The sequence below is a fragment of the Alligator sinensis genome, unplaced genomic scaffold (genome assembly GCF_000455745.1).
Source record: "Alligator sinensis unplaced genomic scaffold, ASM45574v1 scaffold615_1, whole genome shotgun sequence".
Lineage (NCBI taxonomy): Eukaryota > Metazoa > Chordata > Crocodylia > Alligatoridae > Alligator > Alligator sinensis.
The window spans coordinates 1,329,752-1,356,029 of record NW_005841982.1 but is presented as its reverse complement, the minus strand read 5'-3'; the positions used below and the strand labels follow the sequence as shown (position 1 = coordinate 1,356,029).

At 43.3% G+C, this 26,278-nt stretch overlaps 1 protein-coding gene across 11 annotated transcripts in view; it reads right to left on the bottom strand.

Annotated features, from left to right (window-relative positions):
• Nucleotides 1–26,278, bottom strand: part of LOC102387923 (chloride transport protein 6-like) — a 131,673-nt gene that overhangs the window by 59,126 nt on the left and 46,269 nt on the right. For all 11 annotated transcript variants that reach the window (XR_003093443.1, XR_003093444.1, XM_025201038.1 and 8 more), the window contains one exon: nucleotides 1,145–1,311. Coding sequence is in view for 9 of the 11 variants with exons in the window: in XM_025201038.1 (XP_025056823.1) it covers nucleotides 1,145–1,311 (167 nt within the window). In the remaining 2 variants the exon portion in view is untranslated. The remainder of the gene's footprint in view (nucleotides 1–1,144; nucleotides 1,312–26,278) is intronic.

The window sequence follows — 26,278 nt, the reverse complement described above, 5'->3', positions numbered from 1 at the left end:
CCCCCGCCCTTCCCATGCTAAGACAGATTTCAAGTATTATGAATGTTGGAGCAAAGTGACAAAGTATGGACAGCAAAACCATTGATATTTTTGATTCTTTCAATAATTCATTTGAAGATATAAGTCTATCCAATTGACCACAACAGGGAGAGAAATCAGTGAGGTAGCAGTAGGCATCTACAAACAGCTCTTGGAAATATTATTCAAATAGAACTGGTAAACAGAAAGAACTTGTCTGGGTCAACAAAGATTGCTCTCAAGTTTCCTTAAGATCGCTGTACTTCACTCCTTGTCAGTGAATATTACACAGAGAAAGAAGTAAGATAATCAGTTTAGTTCCAATTAAGAAAAATAATGAATACTGGCTAAGAAATAGTCAGATGTTCCTCTTTACTCTCACTCATTATATGAACATGGGAACATTCTAATGAAAATGGGACATATGAATAATGAGACAGTTGTCAGTTCTCATTACCCATACATACACACAGCTATATTAGTTAAGATAAAAATATAAGGGATATAAAACCTCTTATTTTCAACTTTCAACTTCTGAGCTGTAATTGCCCGAATTCTGAAAGAAACTTCTGCCTATGAACCAGTTTTTAATATAACCACCTCTTATAAGGATAAAGATTTGGTACAGAGCAGTCAGAGACAGATTAATGAACTCAACTAACAGCCATTCAGATCTGGTATGGCAATTCCTCTGTCCCAAGGCATTAGTCATTTAGCTAAAAAAAGGAACAATTATGAAGAACCTCTCAGAAATCTCAGAGGAAACCTCCATTACAATCTGGAGAATTAAACCAATTGCTCTTTTATTTTAAGCACTGTCGTAGACATTGCTTGGACACTAATCATGGACATAACTAATTTCCAAACACAGTAATTTAGATTTGTAGCATAAGCAATTTTCTTCTCCATTTGTACAACATCTAACATAGTAGGGTCTTAATCCATCTAGAAAGACGTCACAGGTATGCAAATAATATATAGGACTTGTTCACTGTATGTGTGCAACATAAAACCTCGTCTTTGCTCCTTTATTCAACACCTCAAAGCATCAGGTCCTGAGCCACACCTGTATGTGAGAACACAATTTGGCCCATAAACCTTTAAAAACAACAAAATAAGATCTCACCATTTTTTCCTCTGGCCAGCAAAAGGTTCCGAGTCTAAATAGGGAATGCATTTCAGCTTCAGTAAGGAACTGTACAAGGGCAGGTTAAACCAGTCACCGATCATTTTGGCCACCATGACAGCCACCATCACGAGCAACAGGGACTGCACATCATTTGTGATCTCGATCTAAAAAGAAAAATGAAGAACTTTCATTATTTTGTATATTTGAAGACCATTGAGGCAGCAAACACTGTAATAAGGACAAGCATTCAATGAAAACTGAAAGACAACAAGCTCTTTTTGTATAAGGGAGATATACTGGGGTTAAAATGAGAGGGAGCACGGAGATGGCACAGTTGCCTTTCTTTGGTTAGGGAAGGGAGTTCCCTCTCCTGTTCCAGGACTTGGGTAAACCACCTAACCCATTGCTCATGCTTTCTCATGAGCTAGCACACTTACAGCACACCCTCCTACTTCCATCTGCTCTATCCACTGTACTTATGTTAAAACTTACATTCAAATAAGGTGGTCTATGACAATTTGTCTCTTTGGATGGGTGTGAAGAAATGAGAAAGGAGATTTTTAATGCCTCAGCACCATGGCAAATATTAAATAATACAAATAAATCAAAATATTTTCTATTGGTCTTTCTTGCTGAGCTAATGAGAAAAAGCATTTCTCTATAATGTTCCCTACTTCTTCCAGAAAAAGCAAATTACTTAGGTAGCTGCTTTGGGCGACTGTCATTCTGGAAGACATTGGAGAAGAGAATGAAAGAGAAAAAACTGGCCAAGGAAGAACGCTAAAGTCGCAATACAGTTGTGGTGGACTTACCCATGCAGCCTGACCCACCTGGGCTCAGAGAATCTCCGTTGTGATTGGTGGAGCACATCCACCAATTGGGTAATTGCTGGGAGGGGCTTGCCCTGCCCCCTGCCTGTGGGGGGGAGGGACACGGAAAGGGTGGGCAAAGAGCCCCAGACCTGATTGAAGCCTGCACTTTGCAGATCCAGCAGTACTCTGGGGGCAGAGCCTCCGGAGCGAATAAAAGGAGCAGCGTGCCGAGCGTGCGGCAGATGTATTAGGGAACAAAGAAGAGAGCAGGGCAGGAGAAAAGCTGGGAAGAACTTCCCAGTGGGCAGAGCCGGAGCCCAGAAGAGACCTGAGGACCTAAATCCAAGGCTAATGCCCCAGCCGGTGCACAACGTGGTGCACGGGGCTGAGGCCCTGGGAGCCATTCATGGCAGCTCAGGTCTGCAACCCCTGGCGAGAGGCCAGGAACTCAATGCACAGGACAGTGCATGGAGCCAGGACTCTGGGAGCTGCACATGGCAGCTCAGGTCCCCCTCCCTGGCAGTGGGCCAGGGCGCGGTGTTGACAGCTCGGCACAGATGAATCTGTGAGGGATCGAGACCCCTGAGAGCTGGTCAAGGCTGCCACCACTGGCACAGAGCAGCCATTGGCTCATTGCAGATAATGCTGCATGAAGGGTCCGGGAGTGGACCGAGTCCTAGTGCCGCATGAGGTGGCCCAGGCCTCCAACCCCCAACAGAAGGCAGAGCCCTCGGTGCACGCAGTGGTGCATAAGGCCACCCGCAGGTGGCAGCCCCAGGGGAACCAGGGCCTAGGAGGCCTTGCATGCAAGGCGCGCCTTGGTCGAGGAGACGAGGACCACCTATCCATGCCCCTGGAGTTGTGAGTTGCTGGAGAAAGGATTCCCATGGGGGAGGGGAGCTACCCCGACTGAGGCAGCTTATTCATGAGGAAGCTGGAGCTGGAAGGAGCTCCCAGGTCTGGGATTCCCTTAGGGAGACATCCTTTGGACCCGCTGTAGATCTTCTCTTCCCCTCCCCACCCCCCGCCTTGTAGGCTTGTGAGAGAGCACCTCATATTTTGTGACACTGCACCTTATATTTTGGGGACAGTTTACCTTTGTATATTAGTAGTTTAATAGAGTGTTGAGTATAAAAATCCTTAGTGGGACACTGCCGGGACCCCCTTCCCAGATGGTTATACATACTTATTTGTATTTACCTGTGCATATCTCTGTTTGACTGTTGTTTAGCTGTATTTATTTGTGCTTACCTGTACTTATCTGGTGTTTGTCTGTTTTAGTTCAACTGGTTATCAATATATTGTTTGAGGCTACCTGAAGAGGTGTACCCTTTCAGTCTTTATCTGAAGGACATGGCTTTATATGATAATTGTAGATTTTTATATATATGTTTATTTATATCCATTTGCTTTACATTTTATATATAATAATACATTTGTATATAGTTGTTATCCCTTGTTCTGCCCTGACTCTATAGGGAATAGAGGGAACTGGCCGGTATTTTGCAGATCCCTCTCACACCACCCCTGCCTAGCTACCTATCACTTCTATTTGGAGAGGGGAGCACATACTTGGGTGCACCTGGGTTGCACAGTTTTTGCTAATATGGTGAGTGAGGATCCCCAGGACAAGGCATTCTTCTCTAGCTACCTAGCAGAAGTTCTCTATACCACTACCTCCTCCACATCTAGGGTAACAATACATCCTGAGCAAACCTGGACAGTCCTGGCTTCCATATTCTGGTCTCAGCTGATTGGTCAAAAGTCCCAGAGTGGAGTCCGATGGAGGATGAGGAGGGGTATGGTACATCAGACAGGTGGGTGGGTAGGTACCACTGCTGCTGGGTGTCAGGAAGGCAGGCAGACTGGGACAAGGTAGCCCAATCCTGCCTGCCTGCCTGCCTGGCACACCATGACATTCTGCATCCCCACTAGACTTTTGACCAACCAGCAAGAACTGGACTATGGAAGCCAGGGCTGTCCCAGTTTGCCCAGGACATATGGTCACCCTACCCATCTCTCCAGAATTTCAGGGCTCTTACTTGTAACATCAGTTATAGAGGCACAGTCTATGTATGTAGAACAGGTCAACAGAAAATTATCCAAAAACTTAATACTCCTTAATACTTAAAACTCCTCTCTCCCTTTCTTGCTACACATGCATACGCTTGTTTTTCATCATGGCTAATACAAAACTATTCTGAAGTGACAGCCATCACTCAAGTGTAATGTAATTAAAAGTAAAAAGTGACATAGATTAAATGAATGCAGTTTAATGACTGGCTCACACTTGAGCCAGTAACAAATATTTTCGTTGGCTAAGACGATTGTCCAACATGGAAAGATCTCTTGTTGAGACGTTTGCTTCTTAAGCTTCTTTTTAACAGTGACTTATATTTAATGCCTTCATGTATTCCAACTTCCCTCTCTTTAGGATGCAATTGCATCCTAAAAAGAAACGTGGCGCATGCATGCCCCTCCTCTAGCAGGTATTCTGGGAACTAACACTCAAACCCTGTCATTGTTCTGAAAGAGAAACACTCAAGTCTTCATAGAAAGTGAATTATAGCCATAGGCGCCAACTTTTATTTTTGCCAGGAGGGGGCCTAAGATAATGGACATGTGGAAAGTTTTACACACTTCAGGTGACAGCCCTCTTCCTAAGGGAGGCAGGGCCCTCAGGCCCCCATGTACTTGGCACCTCTGATTATAGCATAATCACATTTGTCCAGCTGTAACAAACTAGAGAAATCTTCACAAAGGCAATGGTCAAAGAATGTCAGTAAACACATTTCTGCCTGAAATGCTATAGCATATTTGTCCGATACTTACACTCTCACCCCAATTCTACCCTCATTTTTATATCCCAAATTATAATGTCAGGTCTGATTTAAAGATCATAAACAAGGGTCTCATGTGAAATGTATGACCCCATGTGACAGGGTCCTGTAATTGTCCTTTCTGCTTGGACATAGTTAATGATGTCTAACAACTCTGCAACATTCTTTGAATGTCTCTATAAACCTAGAATCCAACTGCTTTATTTTGAAAACACCAGTAAAATGTCAGTTAAAAGAAACACAGCAACTGTGGGATTTTTAAAATTGCTCCATTATACCTGCCATAGCTCACTCATTTAGGAGACTCCTTTATTGTGGATTCATTTTGACACTATTTATTTTAAAAGTATGGAAAAAAAAAACTTTTACTGAATGTAATAGGCATAAGAACCAACAGTATTCTAGAGCAGGGGTTTCCAAACTGTGGTACATGTACCCCTAGGGATACACAAGACATCTCTGGGGGATACATGGGAGAAATTGTGTAATGGCAGATTTAATTTTGATTATAATAATAATAATAACTGGTATTTAAGGAGTTAAAATATAAAATGTGTGCTGTAGGGGTACACAGGCAGCTGGTAAATCTAAAAGGAAGAATGCAATAAGAAAAAGTTTGGGAACCACTGTTCTATAGGAAATTCTCTAAAAAGCAAGATTGGATGATATGCTATTCTTCCCATAGAATTAAGGCAAGGCATAGAATTTGAAAGAATGAAATCCCTGCTACAGCAGTATGCGTTGGTTTAAAAAGTCTACAGAAAAAAACTATAGTTTCACTATTTGATTCTAAAGGACTTTCCCCTAAGGACTAATAAATAATTTTATTTAGGCTCTAGATCCTATTCCACCTATCAGATGTCTAAGTGGTACTTAGATAGCTGTGAGCTATCCTATTACATTCTACTCCGTGTTATGCTGATAATGCATTTTCATTTGAGCCTTAAAACTAAGTCACAAAAAGTAGTAAAGAGGAAGATTCACTCTCCATTCATATTAATGTTTTTCCGGTGATTTCAAAAGGGTGCAATAGGATTGCATATAAATACTTAAGTATCATTTAGATAGGTGGAATAGCCTCTGGCCCCAAGAATTTCAGTGAAACAATTATAATCTCAGTCAAAATATGCTGAGGTATGACTCACTGTATTGTCTAAAACTTATCAGCCCTGCCAATTAAAACTTTCAAAAAACTATAATGAACATAGAAATCCAACTTTTCATCAGTTCTATTTCAAGCAGATTTCATTTGCTTTTCTTTCACATGCAGACAATTGGCTGCCCATATACTGCAAAACCAAAGTGCACTGAACAAAGCAAAAAGTTATGTCATAATCAACCCCAGCTACAATGTTCCAGGGCACAGTGGTGACCTACAGGTTTGGTTTGGGTCATTCTTCATCATGTAGCATTCAGTACTGGCAAAGCAACCCCCATACCAGTAATACAGCCATTTGCATAACATTAGCTGTTGGAATAAGTGAATTCTAATTCCTGTTGTGCAACTACCATTGATAAGCAAGGCCTATGTTATGTTCTTTGGACCAGCAAAGGAAGGCATGTCAAAGGAAGGGTTTTGCATCACACCCTTAATACATAGTTTCAAGGGCAAGAAGGATGATTAGCCTATGGAGGGAAGCCCGTCCATACCACTAAAGAGGGTAAAACTATTTAGATTTGAAGAGATGCTTAAAGAGGTACATGATAAGGGTTTACAAAATATTAAATGGTGAAGACAATGCAAATAGGGAGTTATTATTTACTGTCCCTCACAGTAGAAGAACTAGGGGGCTTAAAATTAAACTAGTAAGTTTAAAACTAATAAAAGATTGTTCTCTTTTCACATAGCTTGTCATTAAAGTGTGGAACTCATTGCCACAAAATGTTGCGAAAGCTGACAGTTTAACCAGATTCAAAATGGTATTGGACAAATTCTTGGGGGGAAAGATGTATCGGTAGCCATTGAACATGGAGCAAAACCTCCTGGACCTTAAATGCTGGAGGCTGCTAGTGGGAGAGGAACTGGGAAAAAACCCTGGTCATGCACTGTTAACCCTCTCTTCCAGCATCCACTCTCTTCCACTGTGTGACATAGGATACTGGGCAAGATGGATCTACAGTCTGACCCAGAAAATAGAAGTTCTTATGTTCTTATGACTCAAAAGTAAGTTAGTCCCTTGGCAAAAATAAAATAAATGAAGGCCCTCTGACCCTCGGTCTGGAAGAGAATCCCCCAAAAGATAGTTATAAACAAGATACCAGCTAAGAACATTTCTTTTTCATCATATGCACCCAGTAGTGGATCCAGGAATAGGATAAGTGGTGGGTACAAGGGTTTTAATACTAAAATATTCTCTCATATACCACATGCCCCAAAATATGAAACAAAACTTGGCTTGGGAAAGCAGAATGAAGGAAAAAAAGATTTTTCCAGGCATGGCTAAATGCTGATTGCAGGTGATCCTGATTGCAGCAGCTGCAACTCAGGGGGTTAACACTGTTGCTATGACACAGAAGGCTAAACTCCACCTACCAGCAGGAGGAGAGACAGGGTACCTATCTTGCAGCAGTGTCTGTTTGCTCCTATTGCAGCAAAGAAAATTTAGCTTCCCCACTTAAGACATGTACCCAAATTTTGGGGGGAAAGGGTGCATATACTATGCGAGTAAATATAGTATATAGCAACACATGCCGTAATGCTCTGTTACCTTCCCCCGTTCAGAGTAGTGCCATTTGCTCCCTGCTGCTGAGCCTTAAAGCAGGGTAAATTAAGGTTGGTCTACATGGAGAAACAAGGGTGAGAATTTACTTCATTAGCTATTCCATACTAATTCTCAGGGGAGACTCCTGCGTGCACAGCAGGTGAATAGAGACATGATATGTAGAAGTGTAGGGGGCTAGACTGAGTTAAAAATGGCTGCCCAGTCTAACTCAGTGTTTAGCAGAGATCATAGTTTTCCACAGGAAATGAGCAAAAAACTCTGTTTAAAAATACAAAAATCCACGTATTTCCATGATCTACGGAAAGCGTGGTGGCATCTCATGGTGAGCAACACCATTTCTGCTCTCTTTTACGTTTGCCACAGTTTTTGCCTCTAAGTCAATCAGCAGCAGGGGCAGAGCCTGATCCAAGATAAGTTGGGGTACAAGGAGGCGCAGGGAGGATCAGGGTGGCTAGCAGGTTCTGTGGAAGGGCTTGGGCAAACCAAGTTAGATCAGACACCTTTGTTGTTGTTTTTTTTTAACCAGATCTAACCTCCCAAATATCTGCATGCACCCAGTAAGTACAAGGTAGCTTAATCCACTTTCAAAGTGGGGTACATAAAAGCACTCTCACACGCCCATGTATCTACATGGGGAGTTAACACAGTGTAACCAGTGGGCGCATCTACATGTTCGCTTTAATGCACAGTAGCCAATTTTACTGCGCATTAAAGCATTATGTAAAAAACTGCAATTACGCTAATGCACAGTAAGTGTCACTTAAAAACCATGTGTGTTCATCACTGAGCATTAAGGTGACCTAATGCACATTTGTTTAGTACCTCACATTGAAGGCACTAAATTTAAAGCACATTAGAAACACTGTCTTAATACACATGTAGACATGCTCAGTGTGCCATAATTCTCACTGTGGTTTATCATACAGTATAGGCAAGACTTTAAAGATGTAGAACAGCTATGACCGTCCACCAAAAGGAGCTTGAGTCTCACTAAAAGTTTATTTTCTCTCTCTCCTTCCCTTTCTCGATATAGCTAACTTTTTTTTTCCTTTTTATCTCAGGGGTGCAGCAGTTTATGCCAGAATATGCCTTGCTAAAGGCACAAAGACACTGAATGACACCAAAACTAATAGAACTTAGAAGCATTCTGTTTTGACACTTCATAGATCAGCATGCTACCAAATTTCACCTTGCTTTTTTCTACGTTATACACACAGATGGAAAACATGGAAACACACACACGTGCAAAAATAGTATTAGTTTACTAGCAAGATCATTCAGACCTTTAATAATATCTCCTTTTGTCACCCATAGTACCTTTCAGCAAGTCCCACAGTCCTGAGTTTCCCAGGCCTCCGCATCATTATAATCCATTAGTCCACATTTATTTTAGTTCAGCTTTATTACATAACACATAATTATGCATTTCATTAACAGCATCACCAGGCATACTAGATCAAAGAGAGGAAGGCAGCTGCCTAGGAAATTCAGAAAAATGCAGTTTACTTAAAATCTGCTATTAAAAACCCTTTTCTGAGTTTTCAATCAAACTGTGGTTAACATGTTTCAGGGATTTAGTCCAACTTTGAGAACACGATTAGAATAGAACCTCATTAGAGTCAATGCTGCTGATATAAACAACATTCCCAGAAGCCTTTATAATTCCATTTATGTAAAAGTAATAAGTACCTAGCCAAAGGGAGTGAATGATCTAGTGAATAACATTGAGCAAGAAAGATTGATTTACACTTGTAAGTACAAATGCAGAAATCAGCCAAGATCACAATTACGTTCATGAAAGGGAAAGAGCCATGTGACTGCAACATGTGAGCATCCTTTTAAACAGAACATCGATCTACTGAATTGAACAGACATGAAATAGGGGGCAAAAACTATGTATTTAACTTCCCTGGTAGAGGGAGTATCAGTCCTGGTAAACAACATTCCCCCGTAAAGCAGGTTTGTTTTTGGTTTTGTTTTACAAACGGCCTTTTACAAATAGGATGCTTGCCTGCTAGAAGGTTTGAGATTTAGGAACAAATTGAACATAAAATGACCTACAAGTAGAAGACAATATCTCCATGCTTCTTCAGAGAATTAAGCAATGGGCAGCCTAGTAATGGTATGCCTTTAAATCCCATCAATTCAAACTGGCACTTGGCAGGCTCTAAACCAGGGGTGGGCAATTATTTGAGCTGGAGGGCCACTTAGGGTGTTTTGGTGAGCTGTTGTGGGTTTGGGGGAGGGCAGGGAGTGCTGACCTGGCCTGGCACAGTGGGGAGAGGGGGCAATTGATCCTGTCTGGCCCAGGCCCATCTGCCCTGCACCAACCATAGGGAGCACCAGATGGAGCAGACAGGCGGGTGGGGTCTCCATGGAGGCCAGCCCAGGACCCCCATGGGCATGGCACGCTCAGCTGGGCAGATGGGACAGGGCCATGGGTAGGTGGGGAGCAGCATCTGGGAGTGCAGGGCCAGGGCTAGGATCATAAGGCAAAGACACTGCAGGTCCAGGCCCAGGGTAGAGCCGCAACCCAGTCCCCACTCATCCCTACAACAGGCACCAGTTGTGCGGGCAGGGATGTGCAGGGAGCAGCTCTGCCCCAGGCCCCAGCCCTGCACTGTCACCATCCCTCAATTCGGACCCTGGCTCCATCTGCCTGTCCTGCCCCCGGACACTACTCCCTACCCACCTGCAGGCCCATCCCATTTGCCCAGCTAAGCACACCCTGCCACAAGGGTCCTGAGCCAGCCTCCATGGAGACTCCACATGCCCACCCGCCCCATCAAACATCCCCAGTGGTAGGTTCAGGGCAGACAGGCTGGGGTGCCCGGGCAGCAAAGCCAGGGTCGGTGGCAGCTGAGGCTGCTGGGAAGCTGAGTCCAGCCACCATGCCCCACAGTGCACCCAGGAGTGGCAGGACTGGCTGCACACATGGTTCAGGCAGCCCCCCAGGCCTGGGCTGGACAGGGCCCAGGGACCTGCTGCAGGCCAGATAAAATCCCTCAGCAGGCCAGATCCAGCATGCAGGCTATATCCTGTTCTTCCCTGTTCTAAAATCTGCTCTGAAGACTTTATCTTAAAGTAGGTGTGTCCACATTTTTCTAGGAAAGCATCTTTTTCTCTCATGCACAGAGCAGCTTCACTGCAAGTTTATGCTGCCATGTACTGAATACAGCCAAAAAAGCATTCAGGGCGCCAGCAGGTGTTTCAGGGTTTTTATAGCCAACAGAAACCTTTTGATCATTTATGCTTTCTTTCCCAGGAAGAAATGCCAACAGGGTTGAGATTTCACCACTTAACACGAGTTAAAAAAAATTATACCCTACCCAGGAGCAGCACTGGTGCAACTGTTGTTTCTGCTGCCATCTTAGTCCTAAATGTACTGGACCAGCTCACAGTTTATCTGGATTTGTATCTGGATTTTCTTACCAAACTACTATAATACTTAAAGCAATATTACATTGCTATTAGCAGTACAATCTAGTTTATAAGCAATATGGTAACAAAGTAATCTCTGTACAAAGCATCTAAACCATCTCCAGTAATATTCCTATAATCCAATGATTAGATTGTCACTACCCACCATCCTTCATTTTCATAATGGAGCAGGCCAGAGGGAAGGGCCCATATTTATGCTCCATCTCTAAGCAAGACTGCTAGCCTCTTCCTGAATGTGTTTCTGTTCAGTTCATTTCACACTTAAAGAGATCTCATCTACTCTTTTAAAACATCTTAGGCACTACTAAAGCCTACAATTTCTCTGCAGTTATCTTATCAGTCATCTTCAAATTAATCTGTAGATAAATGTCTCTCATGCCCAGACTACTACATTCATTAATTTATTCTTAAACATGGTTACAAAGTTGTATGTCTCTTTCTAACTAGCTCAGTAACCATAACAAGATTTTCTAATAAACAAAACAGATAAAATCCAATAGAACTTTAAAAATTGGTCACCTCCCTAATAAAGCATTTCTGCTAGAGGTACTTGTAGAAGTGGATTGCTAGGATACCCTCAGCAAGTGTAATAAAGGTGCTCAAAAGACAATTGTCATGCTGGCCATGGAAAGTTAGGCTTTCCAGTTATGTACACTACCGAAAGAGATTACTACTATACTTTGTGCATCAGGCTCCACAAAAGCAATATGCCTCACAGATTTACAATATGGAAAGGCTGCATGCCAAATTAGAAAGTTAATGAGCTTTTTCTATTCATTCTCAGCTATAGAGAATATAGAGCTCATGAATTATTTCTGAGCCTTTGAGAATGTAACCCAGGTACACCCAAGGGTGTGCCCTATTCTCTGTCAGATGGGATGGGTAGGTAGGAGGGGGTGCTGAGAGAGGGATGCCAGAGTTTTAAGCAGATCCCTCTTTCCTCTATAGAGTTACCCAGGCCCAAAGTTCTTAACTATATACAATTTATTGAGTTACCAGCATTTATATATAAAACTCTTTAAGATGGATAGAATTGCAGATATAGATACAAATATGCATATAAAGGTCTGTTAGCAAGAGGAAGTCTGCCCTAGGGAGGGCATGTGGGTAAATACCCATGCCTCAGGCCCAGAAGAGGGGTGGATCCCAGGACAGTCAGTCCACCAAGTTTATACCACAAGTGGGTTAGCTAATAAAGACATCCTTACAGAGCCCATTATACAGAATAAATACACCTAGCTATTTATAACACCAACAATAACAATAGATACCGAATAGGAAACATAACTATACCAGATATTAGACGCACCCTATCGGGTTTCCAACCACTTGGTCCCTCAGATGGGATAGGGTCTTCTCCCCCAAGGCCCCTGGAGGTTCCACAGAACCCTCCCCAGTGTATATTTGGGGTCTCTTCCCCTCCAACCCTGGAGAGTGGAGGGTGTATGGGGCCTTCCCCCTTGCCCACTCCCCCCAGGGTCCTGTGCCTGGGGGCGCCACCCCTGCAGGACCCAGGTCCCAGTAACTCACAGTCCTTCCTCTGGGGGCTGTCGATCTGGCCTCTGGGTCCCTACACTGTCTCAGGCCTCCTGGAGTCATTGGCCTCGAGTTGAGGGTCCTTACCTCTGGGCCCTGGGCCCCACGTTGGGCAGACAGGGAACTCCTATGAAAGATAAGCCCTCACTGGCTCTGGTTCCCCAGCCTCACACCAGGGGTCTTTCCCCTTCCCAGGTCCTGCTCTGGGCACTGGGGCTCTTTTAGTTTAATGCTGAGCCACACTGCGGGGCTCTGGTTATCTGACCTAGAGCCAGGGCTAACCTGAGGAGCCTCGAGCTGCTCCCAGGGCTGACTCGCCATGTGCCGACCTGCACACCATGTGGGGCCCCAAGCAACCTCGAACTGCTCCCAGGGCCAGCTCTCCGTGCACCGACCTGCCCACTATGTGGGGCCCGAGCAGCCTCGAACTGCTCCCAGGGCCAGCTCTCCATGCACCAATACACACACCGTCTCACCCAGCCGCTTGCCAGGTTCACAGCCTCAGGTAGCCTTGAGCACCTTTCAGAGCCTGAGCACCATGCACCAATCTGCGCACCATTGAGGCTCAGGCAGGGTCCTGATGATGGTCTTCTTTGGAGCTCCTCTCTCCTCACCATCCCTCGCCACGTCTGCCCAGCATGCAGAGCACACTGAGGTTTTATTTACACTGCAGACCCTGCCCCTGAAGTCTGCCAGACCTGCAAAATGCAGTCTTCAATCAGGTCCAGGGGCTCCTTGCATCCCCCCACTCCAAACAGGGGTGGCAAGCCCCTCCCAGCTATTACTTGATTGGTGGAAATGTTCCACCAATCCGAAGTGTCCTTCTCCAAGTAAGGCTTGCAAGGCAAAAACAGCAAGCCCACCACAAGAAGAATGAGGAATCTTTAGCATTCTAGAGAGAAATAATTTTCAGAAGTCACAATTGTATAGCACTAAGATTTGTAAAAAAGGGTCTGACATAACTCATTTCTTTATAAACACTCTGGCTAGATCCAGACGTGCAGGCACATGTGGTTTGTGGTGCTGGCTGCTTCCCTGTATCCTCACACCTTAGCATGGGGGCTCCACTGTGGAGCCCCCACACTGAGGCACGTGGAGCACCTGCACTGAAACACCTGCTTGCTCCCTTATCTCAAGGCACGCTGCACCCCAGCCCCCAGTGCAGGGGCTCTGCAGTGTGCAGAAATGGAGGAACAGGCATCCCTAGGCTGGCTGGGGCACAGAGTACCTCAGTGCAGGGGATGGCTATCCCCTACTGAGGTACCCTGTGCCCCAGGTAGCATGCCCCCTCCCACCCCCCACAGCACAAGGAGCAGCAGGACAATGTGTCCCACTGCAAAGCGCACAGGCAGGGGTGTTCACTGCAGCACAAAGTAGTAGCACAAATTTGTGCTGCTACTATTTGCATTGCTGCAAATGTACACCCCTGCTCAGGTGGACGCAGCTTCTCAGGGCAAAAGAACCAACCAAAAATACTGTCTTTGTATTACCAACTGGTTCCCTACTACACCAGTTAAGAGACAGGATGACTCCAAAGAACACAAAATATTTTAAATAGTATTATAGGAAAATAGAAAAGTTGGGCTGAAAGGGACTTCAAAAGTCATCTAGTCCAGCACCCTGCTCAAAGCATCCCCAACTAAACCATCCCAGCCAAGTGTCCATCCAACCTACTCTTGAAAATTTCCAAGGATGGAGATTCCACAACTTCTCTAGGTAGCCTGTTCCAATGTTTGACCACCCTCATAGTCAGAAAGTTCCTCCTACTCTTCAACCTCATTTTTCTCTTCTGCAGATTAAGGCCATTGCTCCTAGTCCTGTCCCCTATAGCCAGAGAAAAAAAAGCCTAACTCCATCTGCTCTATAACTGCCACACAGGTATTTGAAGACTTATCAAATCCTCCCTCAGTCTTCTCTTCTCCATACTAAATAACCCTTGCTTTTTGAGCCTTTCCTTCCAAGTCTTGCTTCTGAGGCCCCTAATCATTTTTGTTTCTCTATGCTGATCTCCCTCCAATCTGTCCACATCTTCCTTGAAGTATGGAGCCCAGAACTGAACACAGTATTCCACGGGAGGCCACACTAGTGCTAAATAGAGTAGCAAAAATCACTTCCCTTGTTTTACAAGTGATATACCTGTTGATACAGTTCAGTATACTCCTGACCTTCCTTGCAATAAGAGCATACTGTTGGCTTATATGAGGCTTATGGTACACAGTAACGTCCAGATCCTTCCCCACAGTACTACAGGCTAGCCATTGATCCCCCAGTTTGTCTTCATGCATGTAATTCTTCTGTCCCAAGTGCAGGATTTTGCACTTGTCCTTGCTGAATTTCATCTGATTGACTGCAGACCAGTTCTCCAGTCTATCCACTCCAGGTCATTCTGGATCCTAGCCCTGCCTCCCAGAGCATCTGCAACTCCACCCAACTTGGTATCATCCACAAATTTGCAAAGAGATCACTCAATCCCATCATCCACATCATTAATGAAGATGTTGAATAGTACTGGAACTAGGACAGAACACCCTTCCAAGGACCTCACTTGGTGCCTCCTCCCGACTAGACATTGGGCCATTAATGACTACTCATGGAGCACAATGATCTAACCAGTTACGTGTCCATGTTACAGTATTTGCATCTTGTCTGCATTTTCTTAGCTTTTCTTTTCTTAGCTTGTTAATGAGAATGTTGGTGCAGACAGTGTCAGAAGCTTTGCTAATGTCAAGGTACATCACATTCACTGCTCTCCCCTGCCCATCCACAGTTTGTCATCTTAGCACATACTAATAATATAGCAAGTTCATTTTAAGAACATTGGTATGCCCAACTACTGACAGTAACAAGTAAGTATACTTTTCTATACTGGTTCTTAATTTATTTTGGTAGAAAACAATGTTCATTGTGATCCTTTTTGTCTGATTTTTTTGTGAGAATCAGAATTTGTAGATTTGTGAAGCCCACTAAAAAAAGCTCAACATTTTGTTGGTGACATCCTCCTTAAAAAATAGAAACTAATGCTCTTTTGCCCAAGTCCTGGGAAACATAATAATTAGAAGATCTTGAGGGAGAGATACTGTAAAATAAAAAGGTGCAGCAGAATAATATCTGAAAACGATAAATAGTATGTACGATTCCATTATGCATCCATGTAAAGTTCTTTCAGATCTCTAAATTTAAAATGCTACACAAACGTGAAATATTATAATATTCCTGATTTCAATTCTTAAAGACCTATAGTTGTATCTTCTTTGAATTGATGGGTCAACAGCTCCATGGACAGCAAAAACAATAAGCAACACGATAACAGATATTATTCCCAAAACCCCTGGAAAGAGAACAATGAGCTTTTTTTTAACCAAGCACTTTGCCCCACATTCACAACAGACACCCAACCCAACAAAGCAGTTCTCAAATTCATCCAAATCAGTATCTCAGAAAGGTAACCTCACTTAGTGTATTCAACAACTTATTCCAAATCAACAAGTTTACTGAATGTGAGCAAACTACTAACCACATCAAACACAAAAGTCTCTTTGAATACAAGCAAGCTACTTAGCATTCCTGGACAACCCAGCTGAACGTTGTATATTAACCCATGTAAGCACACTTAAAACAATTGATCATATGGCTCATTGATTTGTAAGAAAGACACAGGAATGGATTTCTGCCCAACTGAAGCAATACTGAAACTGTGGTATGTGTCTTTTTGAACACCAAATTTCTGATCTCACACTAGTTTTTCATCAGTGAAACACTTCTGGCATCTATGGGCTTCTCTCTTGCTTTGAGACGGCAGGCTCTATGCGATTGAAATTCAATGCTTTCCAAAGCCTGTAGATATATGCAAATGAGCATGGCTTCACTTTGAACCTCCAGGTTCTTAAGGATCTTCCTCAAGAATTCTGAAATCCTAGAAGTTCTCTCTCTTTCTTTGAGAATACAGCTTCATTAATTCCACTTTCCAGCCAAGCTACCCCTAGATAAGCATATTCTACTAACTTATTAATTGGAGTAAGTTCAATGAGGAAAAGAACTTAGTGTATGTGATGTATTGCAATTGGCCTGATAGAAAAGATTGCAATTCTGAGAAAAGGTTAATTTGAATAAAATTGGAGTCAGGGCAGTTTGCAACAGAAATAGTGCTATGCATCACCCTTTCTTTATGAAATGTGTCATCATGTATAAAGAAGCTCTGGCTCTGCCTTTTTAATAAGATAAACTAAATACGCATCAGGAAAGCAAAGAAAAGAGAGATAAATACTAGGCTTGTGCAAAGCAGAAAGTATTTGATTTGGATTTGGCCGATTCAGAGGGACAGTGATATCATTTGGCGATTCAGGTCACAGTCCCGATTCATTTCGGCCAAATCAGATTTGAAGATTTGGCACCAATTTGGAGATTTGGCCATAGACCAAACCGGCGGCAGTCCTCAACCATGCTAGACACATCTGCCTTCAGCAGGTAAGTCTGTTGTGATGGGCGGAGGGGTGAGGGAAGAGGCATGGGGGGGGCAGATCAATGCCCCCACAGCAAGGGAGGGATTGGTGCTGGGGCTGGGACAAGCTGCCTATTCAGAGCAGGGGGGCGCAGGACTTGGGGAAGGGGCTCCCACCACTCCGCGCTGCCAGACACCGCTAGTCAGGGAGGGCATGGGAGAGGGTGTGCCCCTGGATCTGCATAGGGCGGGCTGTACTCTGGAAGGTGCTGGGACTGGGGCTATGCCCTCCTGCTGCTCGCCCAGCCATGGGGGGCGGGGGGGTGGGGGAGAGGCACAGAATGGTGCTGCTGCACTGCCTCGGACAAGCGGTGCACAGCAGAAGCCACTCCAGCCTCCCCACACCTCCCAGACAAGCCACAGCTTTGCCCTGCCACACCCCGGCAGTGCATGGGGCAGGCATATGCACCCGGATCAGGGAGGGTCCAGTGGCAGGGACTATGGGGAATTTTAGGGTGGCTGCAGCACCCCCCATCTCTCCTGCTCTACTGTGCTCTGCGGGATGGGAGGAGCCAGGGCCACACTCTGGGCTGCGGCTGGGGCTAGCTGCCCAGAGTTCAGTCCTGGCTCCACCTGCCCTGTGGAGTGCAGCCCCATGGCAGGTGGCTGGGGCTAGCCTCCCAGAGCATAGCCCAGTCCTGCCCAGCCCATCCTGCCCTGTGCAGATCTAGAGACGCACACCTGCTCCCATGCCCTCCTGGACTGGCGGCGCGCAGTGGTGGGAACCCCCCTCCCCGAGTCCCACACCCCCAGCCCCAGCACCAATCCCTCCTTCACTGTGGGGGTATTGATCTGCCCTCCCCATGCCCCTTCCCTCCCCACTCCGCCCACCACAACAGACTTACCAGCTGGAGGCAGCTGTTTCCAGCATGGTCAAGGACTGCTGCCTGTTTAGTCTATGGCCAAATCTCTGAATTGGTGCTGATTTTCTCCGAATTGATTTGGAGGCTTCCAATTTGATTCGGACCTTTTAATGCATCTCCCGATTCAATTCAGATTTGGAGATTCGGCCACCAAATCAAGTCAGATCTCCTACAAATCAAATCGGCTACCAAAGCTTCGCACAGCCCTAATACATACTTGCCTTTCAATGAATATCTAAATGCCAAGGCACTTTTTTGGAGGATTTTTTTAAAGATTTAAATGATTTAGTATATTTTAAATTCCCTTAATTTAAATATCAGACCTCAATTTCAGTGACATAAGCCAAACCCTGTCAGCTCAACCTCTGTGAAGCACTTCAGGTGCAGGGGTAAAATTTGAAGTGAACCCTGATATATTTTAGTGAGACTGGTTGGTCCTGGAATGTCTAGATTTGCTGAGTGAATTACCAGGCAGAATCCAGTATGCTGCTGGCTCATATACAGCTTCCTTTGGTTTGATCTGAGAAGATGTTCCCCTTCAGAACTCTGTTATCAGAAGTGACAAAAATTATGGAGAATTTAGGATTTCTTTCACTAAGTGTGCCCTCGCTTCTGTAAAAGTGTACCTTCTCATGAAAATCAGAAGAGAAGAGGAACAATTCAGAGCAATAGTGAGTAGTTTCAAAGGATCTGGCTCCTTGGAGAATCCTGGGAATGAGTTAAAACCTCCTTTGAGTTACACCCCTGTAAATCCGGAGAAATTCCACTGCGGGGGGGGGGGGGGGGGGGGGAGGAATCTCTAAATTTATACTGGCATAGCTAGGAGCAGAATACAGTCTGTGATTGAGTCCATATCTGCTTTTGCTAGCCAAAAAACAGACCCTCCAAGAATCCTACAGCATGTACACTATTAGTAGGAAATACTTCACGCTTCATAGATTTAACTAGTAAATCCTGCACAAAATCTGCCATGGTGCCAGCGTCTAAACCCTCAGGTAGTTTCAGGAGCCTACCATTATTTCTATATGACCTGCTTTCCAGGTCACATAATATTTATTTATATCCAACTAGTTCTTCTTAAAGGCAGGTGTGTCTTTTCTACTGTTATCTGTCAAGTTTGTCAGTGCAAGTTTCCTCAGTTGTGGCACGCTTCCATAGGTAGTGCAATGTCCCTTTAAGGCACTTCACTATTTTGGCAAAGTCAGGAAAAGCTTTGAGGTTAAGATCCCTGTTGTTACCATGGCTTGTAAGAACTTTTTACAATCATTTCTCAATTCCCCCAATTGCTGGCTTATTCTTCAGATTTGCGAGCAATACTACAAGGCAAGGAAGGAGAGGGAAAGAAAAACAGAAAGTGAAAGGCCATAAAATCATAGAATCATAGATAATTAGGGTTAATTATCTCTATCCAAAAATCCAAGCCTACCTAATCTGCAACTAGCTCATCCCTATCTTTCAGGGCCTACTACCTGGTGCCTCCCTAAACAGCAAGTAAATCTGGTGGTACTCAGTTAAGGAGAGAAGACCTCTTCTCTTATGCCCTATCCTCTCAATAACATTTCTGTACATGTAGTTAGCTTGGCACCTACAGTTGCAGAATCCTGTTTATCTCCTGCCTCCATGCTTGCGGTCTCCTCCAATGCAGCATTCCTCCTCTGCTGTTTCACATTCACTGCTAAAATCTACAGTTGCTGTGCCTCATTAATAAGTTCATTACCCACCTCCATCTTCTGTTTCATCTTCTATGTTAGGTGACAATCTCTCGCTCGCTCTCTCATTATAGAACTTCCTGGCAGTGCTGCTAAGTTCTTGGCCTTTGATTCCACGGCATGCTCTCCACCTTGGCCACTATGTCTGCAGAATGATTTTGCATAGCTCACAGAGGTTCCCCCAGCCCCATTCTTCAGTAAACAAACTCATCTTACCACACCTTTAATACCTTTAACCTGTCTCTAACCTTTCCTGGTTCATACTTTGGAGCACCTCTGCTTCCAGACCATGAATTCCCAGTCATCACCTAGAACACATAAGCTGCTTATGTCTAAGTTGTTCACACTGAACACAAGCATCCAGGGTCACTGCCTCTTTTTAGCAGATGTTAGTTTTCTAAAAATGGCTCTGTCTGTGCTACAAACTTGAACTCCTGATGGTGTTAGATCAGCCACACAGTCCCTTCTGCTGCTCTACTCAGGCTGCAGATGTTGCCATCACCATCAGACATACACAATGCTTCCCTTTTCATATTAAAAAAATAAGGAAAAGCCCAACTAGACAAGAGCTACCTATTATTTCTTCCAGGGTTTTTAGTAGTGACATACTGCATTTACTCACATCACACATGCACGTTTTCCACAAAAATTAGCCTTCCAAAATTTGGGGTTGGGAGGGAGGGGGGTGTCTTAACCAAAGAATATGTTGTTTTTTTTCTGCCCAGAATAGAAGTAGCTCACTTCCATTCCTTCTCCACCCAAAAAGTTTAAAATCAACTGCTGGACAGCAGCAGTGGCATTTCTATGCAGGTAGCTAAAAGAGTCAATTGATTTAATGATTGACTGCAGTTCACTCTACAAGTGTTAACAGCAATATCTCCTTTTTAAAGGTCTTAAAATTCCACTGATCAAGCTAACTTTGTGAATTTTGCTGTCTGCTAGCTACTCCTGGTCTCTCTTCTCCTATTTCATAGCCCAACACGCTGTTTAGCTCTTTTCAGATTCATAGATCCTCCCATAGAAACCAGTGTTCATCGGCTGCTACCATTGAGTTTCTGGCTGATCAGGACAAAGAAGGTGAATTAGCTGAATATTAGGTTCTGTCCCCAGTCTATGCAGCTATAACTCTGAACAAATACTTTTTTCCCTTCATTCTGCTCCCCCAAAACAAGGTGCATGTTTTATTTGGGGGGGATGTTATATGCCAGAAAATATGATAGTTCTTCTGATGCTTCAACTTCTCCCTTAGTTTTGGGGGTTGTCTTCGTTTTCTACCATATGTAAGTTGGTGGCACACCATCAGCAGCCCCCAAAAGAGTGATTACCACTCTCAAATCTCTCTTGGAGCACAGGAATTTTTAAAACCTAAGGCTTCAGTAGATCTTTAGAACAGACCAAATCTGCCTGCTAATGAAAGGTTAAAGCTCGGTTTTTTCCCCTTACCCTTTTCTGTTAGAAAAGGAAGATGCATCCTTCCTCACAAGTCCTCTGCTTCAATGACTACAACAGGAGCCTGTCTTACACCAAAAGTTCTCCCTGAACTGAGTTATTGCTGGGATTTGTAATCATGTGTTCCCTTCTCAGCTGTGTCTAATCAAACAGGACAACCTGGCCTAAGGCCCTCCTGGACAGTAAAATGCCTGTTATACAAGACAAATTCAGATGATGATGAAACCCCCCAGGCTGTAGAAAACATGATGTTTAAAGATTCTGTCCTAGAGATAAATCATTTTCTCAAATCTGGGGTCAGGGAAGGGAGAGAAAAACCTGTTTGACTATATTATAAAAGATGCTTAAGTTAAAAATATAATAAAATATAATAGTTTCAGATGCTTTTTGTGACAACGTAACTTCAAAATGGTTTTAATTTGAAAACAAATTAAATCTGGCATGGAATTGGTTTGTAGCAGACGCCAATTGCTTTTTGTAATTCAAAAAAAATTAAAAACAGAAAAGATCTTGTGAATGGAAAAGGTCTGTACATTTAATTCTCATGAATTTTCATTAAGTTCTGTATTACATGTCCCAAATGTATAAGCACATGGTAAAACACAGTGGTTTATATTATAAATGAAGTATCTTTAAAGCTACTGTAGTCAGGAGAGTGACTACTCAAAACTGGTGTCATCTTGGGCTACATTTCTGCTTCCTATGCATATTTAGAACAGACAAGTCTGAGCCACAAAATTCACATAGCTAAAAGCTGACTGTATTTCATGTATTAATTTGGGTATACATATCATTCAGAGTAATGTCTACTTATTTTACTTAGAAAAATAAATGTTACTGCTTTTAATTAATGGGATCATAACAGTATAGCTACAGAAAACGTATCTGGATTCTCTTCTGGTTTGGGACATTACCTACAAAACCTTTAACTAAATGCTCACATTACTGTAGAAGCTTTTCTTTAATCATGGATGCACAAGCCAGAAAAGGCCATACCTGACTTTCAGACCATAAGCTGAGTTTGGAGGACATACCACTTACAGAACAAAACAAAGCCACCTTCTCACTCAGATTTGACATTTGTTATTGTACTGTTTTTAGAGAGTTCCTAAACCCATGAGTTATTTTCCCTATAGAAAATGTTTAATTTTGTCGAAACCAAAAAACTCTGATATGAAGATAGTGCCATGGTGTTCTACAGGAATTGAAATGGGGGTGTCCTTGTAGGTCAAATTCCTTGGCAAAACTACATGTACCATGGTGCACTACAGTCTTTCCCTCTTGCTTTGACACAATAAATCTCTGACTCTGGGGTATCACAGGACACATATCTTGGCTGGGGGATTCAGTCCATAAGGTAAATAGGACATGAAACAAGCAAACTACAACTCCCAGGAGGTATTGTGTGGGCATTTCAAAATCCTTTTTGCTCCACCCTCACTAAACTATTTAGAGTAGCCAGCTCTAGGGCACAGATTTAAGCACATACAGTGAGGGGTGTACAACTGATCTGCACCTTGTCATCCTTAGAGATTCAAACACACAACACCCCAATTCCTCATCTCCTCCTTAGCAAGGTTCAAATTTAGCCTCTCCCCGCATTCTTGAAGGGCACACTCTAAGCAGCCCAGCTCTGAGTCAATAATAAATTAAGGCAAAACGGAAACTGTGTAATTGAAGAGAAGGTTATGCCTTACAGGAAGGAATTAGGAGACAGACTGCTTGAAAGGCAAGTTGGGCAAGAAGAGGATTAAGTACTAAGTCATTGGAGCTAGGAAATAAGTAGTTTGGACGAAGCAAATAAATGAGTCTTCCCTACGCATGCAAACCCGCCCTTTGGTCAGAGGGCTGAACCCGATGATCTTGCAAGGTCTCTTCCAGCCCCAACGTCTATGAAATCTATGAAGCCTCACACTGAGCATTCTTCCCATCTCCAAGTTCTCTTCCTTCACTGGCCTCTCAAAAATAGTACCTGCCTGCCTTCGTACATTGTACCCCCAACGTTTACAAAAAGCTGTCACTGGAGTTAAAATACAAAAGGGAAATATCTAGGTAAGTATGTAGCTCCCCTGTCCAACTATGGTCTCTGTCCACTAAAAGGATGCTACCTGTAACTCTGATCCTCAAGGCAGGAAAACAAAAGAACACAGTAAGGAGGGAAATATCTCAGGTACAAACAGGGATACAGTATGGAGTGCAGCAGTTGGCAAAAGTGAAGATGTAAGGGAATCATAAGAGTTCTGTTAGACCCACTGAACTCCACAGGAACACAGAATTGCTCAATGAACACCCCTTTTCTACAGAGTTTAGAAAGTCTATAAACTTTAAAATGTTATATAGGTTACTGGGCACTCTGGGAACTCAACGCAACAAACAACGTGCAAATTAATGCTGAAAATCATTCAGAGCCATTCTGAAAGAGGACAAGTCAGTAAGGACATTTGTTGACTACACTTTTGGGGTTTAAAGCAGGTTAAATGCCTTTTGCACTGCTTTAACAGCATTGCTGTTTGCAAATTCGGCAGCGTATTGCGCATTAATTGTAGTCACTGTAGTACATTCAGCGGTGTAATGCACCTTAAATGCCTTTGGAATGCAGCAAATGACAGGGTGCTGCTGGGGGTAGGGGAAGGGGGCCCTGCTGCCACGGAGGGAAATACCAGGTGCCCCCCACAGCTCAGGGACCACTCTGCCCACCAGCAGCTCACTATCCTCTCCCTGCTGCTGGAGAGGCAGGGAAGCATCGGGCAGACATTGTTGTACACAACATGGGGGTTTATTTTGCCCTAAATTGAAGCGTGTTTTTAAAAAACCACCACTTAAATTTAGAAAGAATTAAACCCCCGTGTCATGTACAAACGCCCCAAGAGGCTAAATAAAGTTCTGAGAAATGCTGTAAGATTGTTCAAAGACAAACTACAGCCACTGGTGAGCTAATTTGTGTCTTTCAGCTATCTCAAAGGAAGAGGCCAAAGCTGAGAACACCCTATTCCACCTACTCACATCCTTTTCAAATCATATTGATAGTATTTTTTGCCTTGTGTCTCATAAATCTAGAAGGTATGCTTTAGTGCTTATACAGTAGTCCAAGTTTGATCTCAATACACTAAATTCCATGAATTTATTGCCTAACTAATGCCAAAACTATCAATTTTCACTTGGGGATTTTTAACCTATGAAACAAGAGATCAGTGGTCCTTTACATCAATTCTGTTCATCTAGTTCAGAATCAATTTAATTCAATGATAGTTCCTTATCCCCAAAATCGGTCTCTACAGATGACAGAGATAATCAAAGTCTCTTCCTTTTTCAGGTTCTATTTTCATCACATTGTCTGATCCATTATCTATGAAATATTGCCAAGCTGACATCTTCATTCACCAAAGGAAGATTCAGAGTATATGGACCATGGTTTTAATGTTATTAAAGCTAGATTATTTTAATTCCTTCTTGCTTTCAGGAGTTCCTACACATCATCTGAAGCACAGATCATTTAATGCAGCAACTTGCTTCTTTATAAGCTGAGCACAGAACTCCTATTTTAAAACCTTTGCACTGGCATCCAGTCAAATTTTATATTTATTTTAAAGGTCCTTATATTTACATTTTTAGTTTTGAGAAGCTGTGCTTCACATAATATAACCAGGCTGTTCTTCCTACTTGTCCCTCCATCCAGCTGGATCTGAATTGTTGGGTTATTTGGCCTATCTGTACTACAGTCCTGGGTCTATTTATACATTTCTAAAGTGTCCATCACTATAGTATAAAGTATAGGTGCCAATATTTATGCTCAAAGGAGTCTTGCAACTTTCTCTCAATGGACGTGTCAGTGGGAGCTACATTTACTTCACTATGTAATTTGGGACTTGTCTGTCCTCCCTGTCTTTAAAATACCAAAGAAATATGGATTTACTCTAAGTTTTAACTGTTTCTCATTGCTGACAGAGTCATTTTTACACTGACTTGTACATTATAGTGCCTTGTAAAAGTGCTGAGAAGGATACCATACGATGCGTGATTATATAACACATGTGATTACAACATGTGTGGTTATATAACATGTGCGTTTACAATTTAGCCACAAATCAGTGGGCCCACACAGCAACAGCTATATAATCTAGATCTTGCAAGAGTATTCTAGCATGAAGGAGAGGAAGGGGGACAATGAATACAATTTGGAAAGTTATCAAGTAGGATGTAATGGCTGGGTTTAAATATTTGACCAAAGTGTCCAGATTTGGCATGCATCATCTCATAATATGTTATAATCAGAAACAGTAGGTTAAAAGTTAAGCTTTTCAAAAAGTACCACAACAAATATACAGATACTGGCAAGTACACAGGTGCTGACAGCTTGCAGAAAAAAATGTACATTAAAGAAGGAAAAAACTATAACAGGGGAGTTTCATCAGGGCCAGCTATTCACCAAGGCCCCGCACCAGGGGAGGACTAGAAATAATGGGCACAAGCTGACTGAAGATCGCTTCAGACTAGACATAAGAAAAAACTTCTTTGCAAGTCAAGTATTGAGGGTTTGGAACAGGCTTCCCTCAGAGGTGGGACAGTCGCCCACCCTGGCAATCTTCAAAAAGCATCTTGATGCCTATCTTGCTGGGGTCATCTGACCCAAGCAGTCTTTCCTGCCCAAGTGCAGGGAAGCTGGACCTGATGATCCAGCCCCTAAAACCTATGAAACCATGAAAACATCCAGACAGGTTAAGAGCATTATACTGATGTTCCTTCAATGATGTGGGGGTGATCATCTCTTGAAAGGGAGTATTATATATAAAAAGAAAGGGAGACCAGATTCATATGTCTCCTAATTACAAGACAAGAAGTTCATTTGCAGCTCTCTGGCTTACTACAAGGAATGCCATGCCAATGTGCCTCGGTCCTGAGCTAGGAGTCCTGGAGGTTGAGTAAACAAGTACATCTCCAACCTCCCTCAGCCTTTGGAGTCCCTGCTAAACCTCCCTTAAGTGACTGTGAGGGCCAGTTGTTGCTTCAGTGATATGTCCCAATAGGAAATGGCCTGAGACCAACAATTAATTTCATAACTGTCTACTGGTTAACTGCATAACCAGTAGACAGACAGTTATGTAATTCTTGACCAGGGTTTCCCCATCACTCCCAAGCCACACACTTATACAGCCATGCCCTCTGCTGGCAGGAATTGGACAGGAGGGTGAAGGAAGAGCAGATGGAGAGGCTGCATTCACATTCTCAAATTTTGCTCAAGTAATTATTTGCTCCATATACA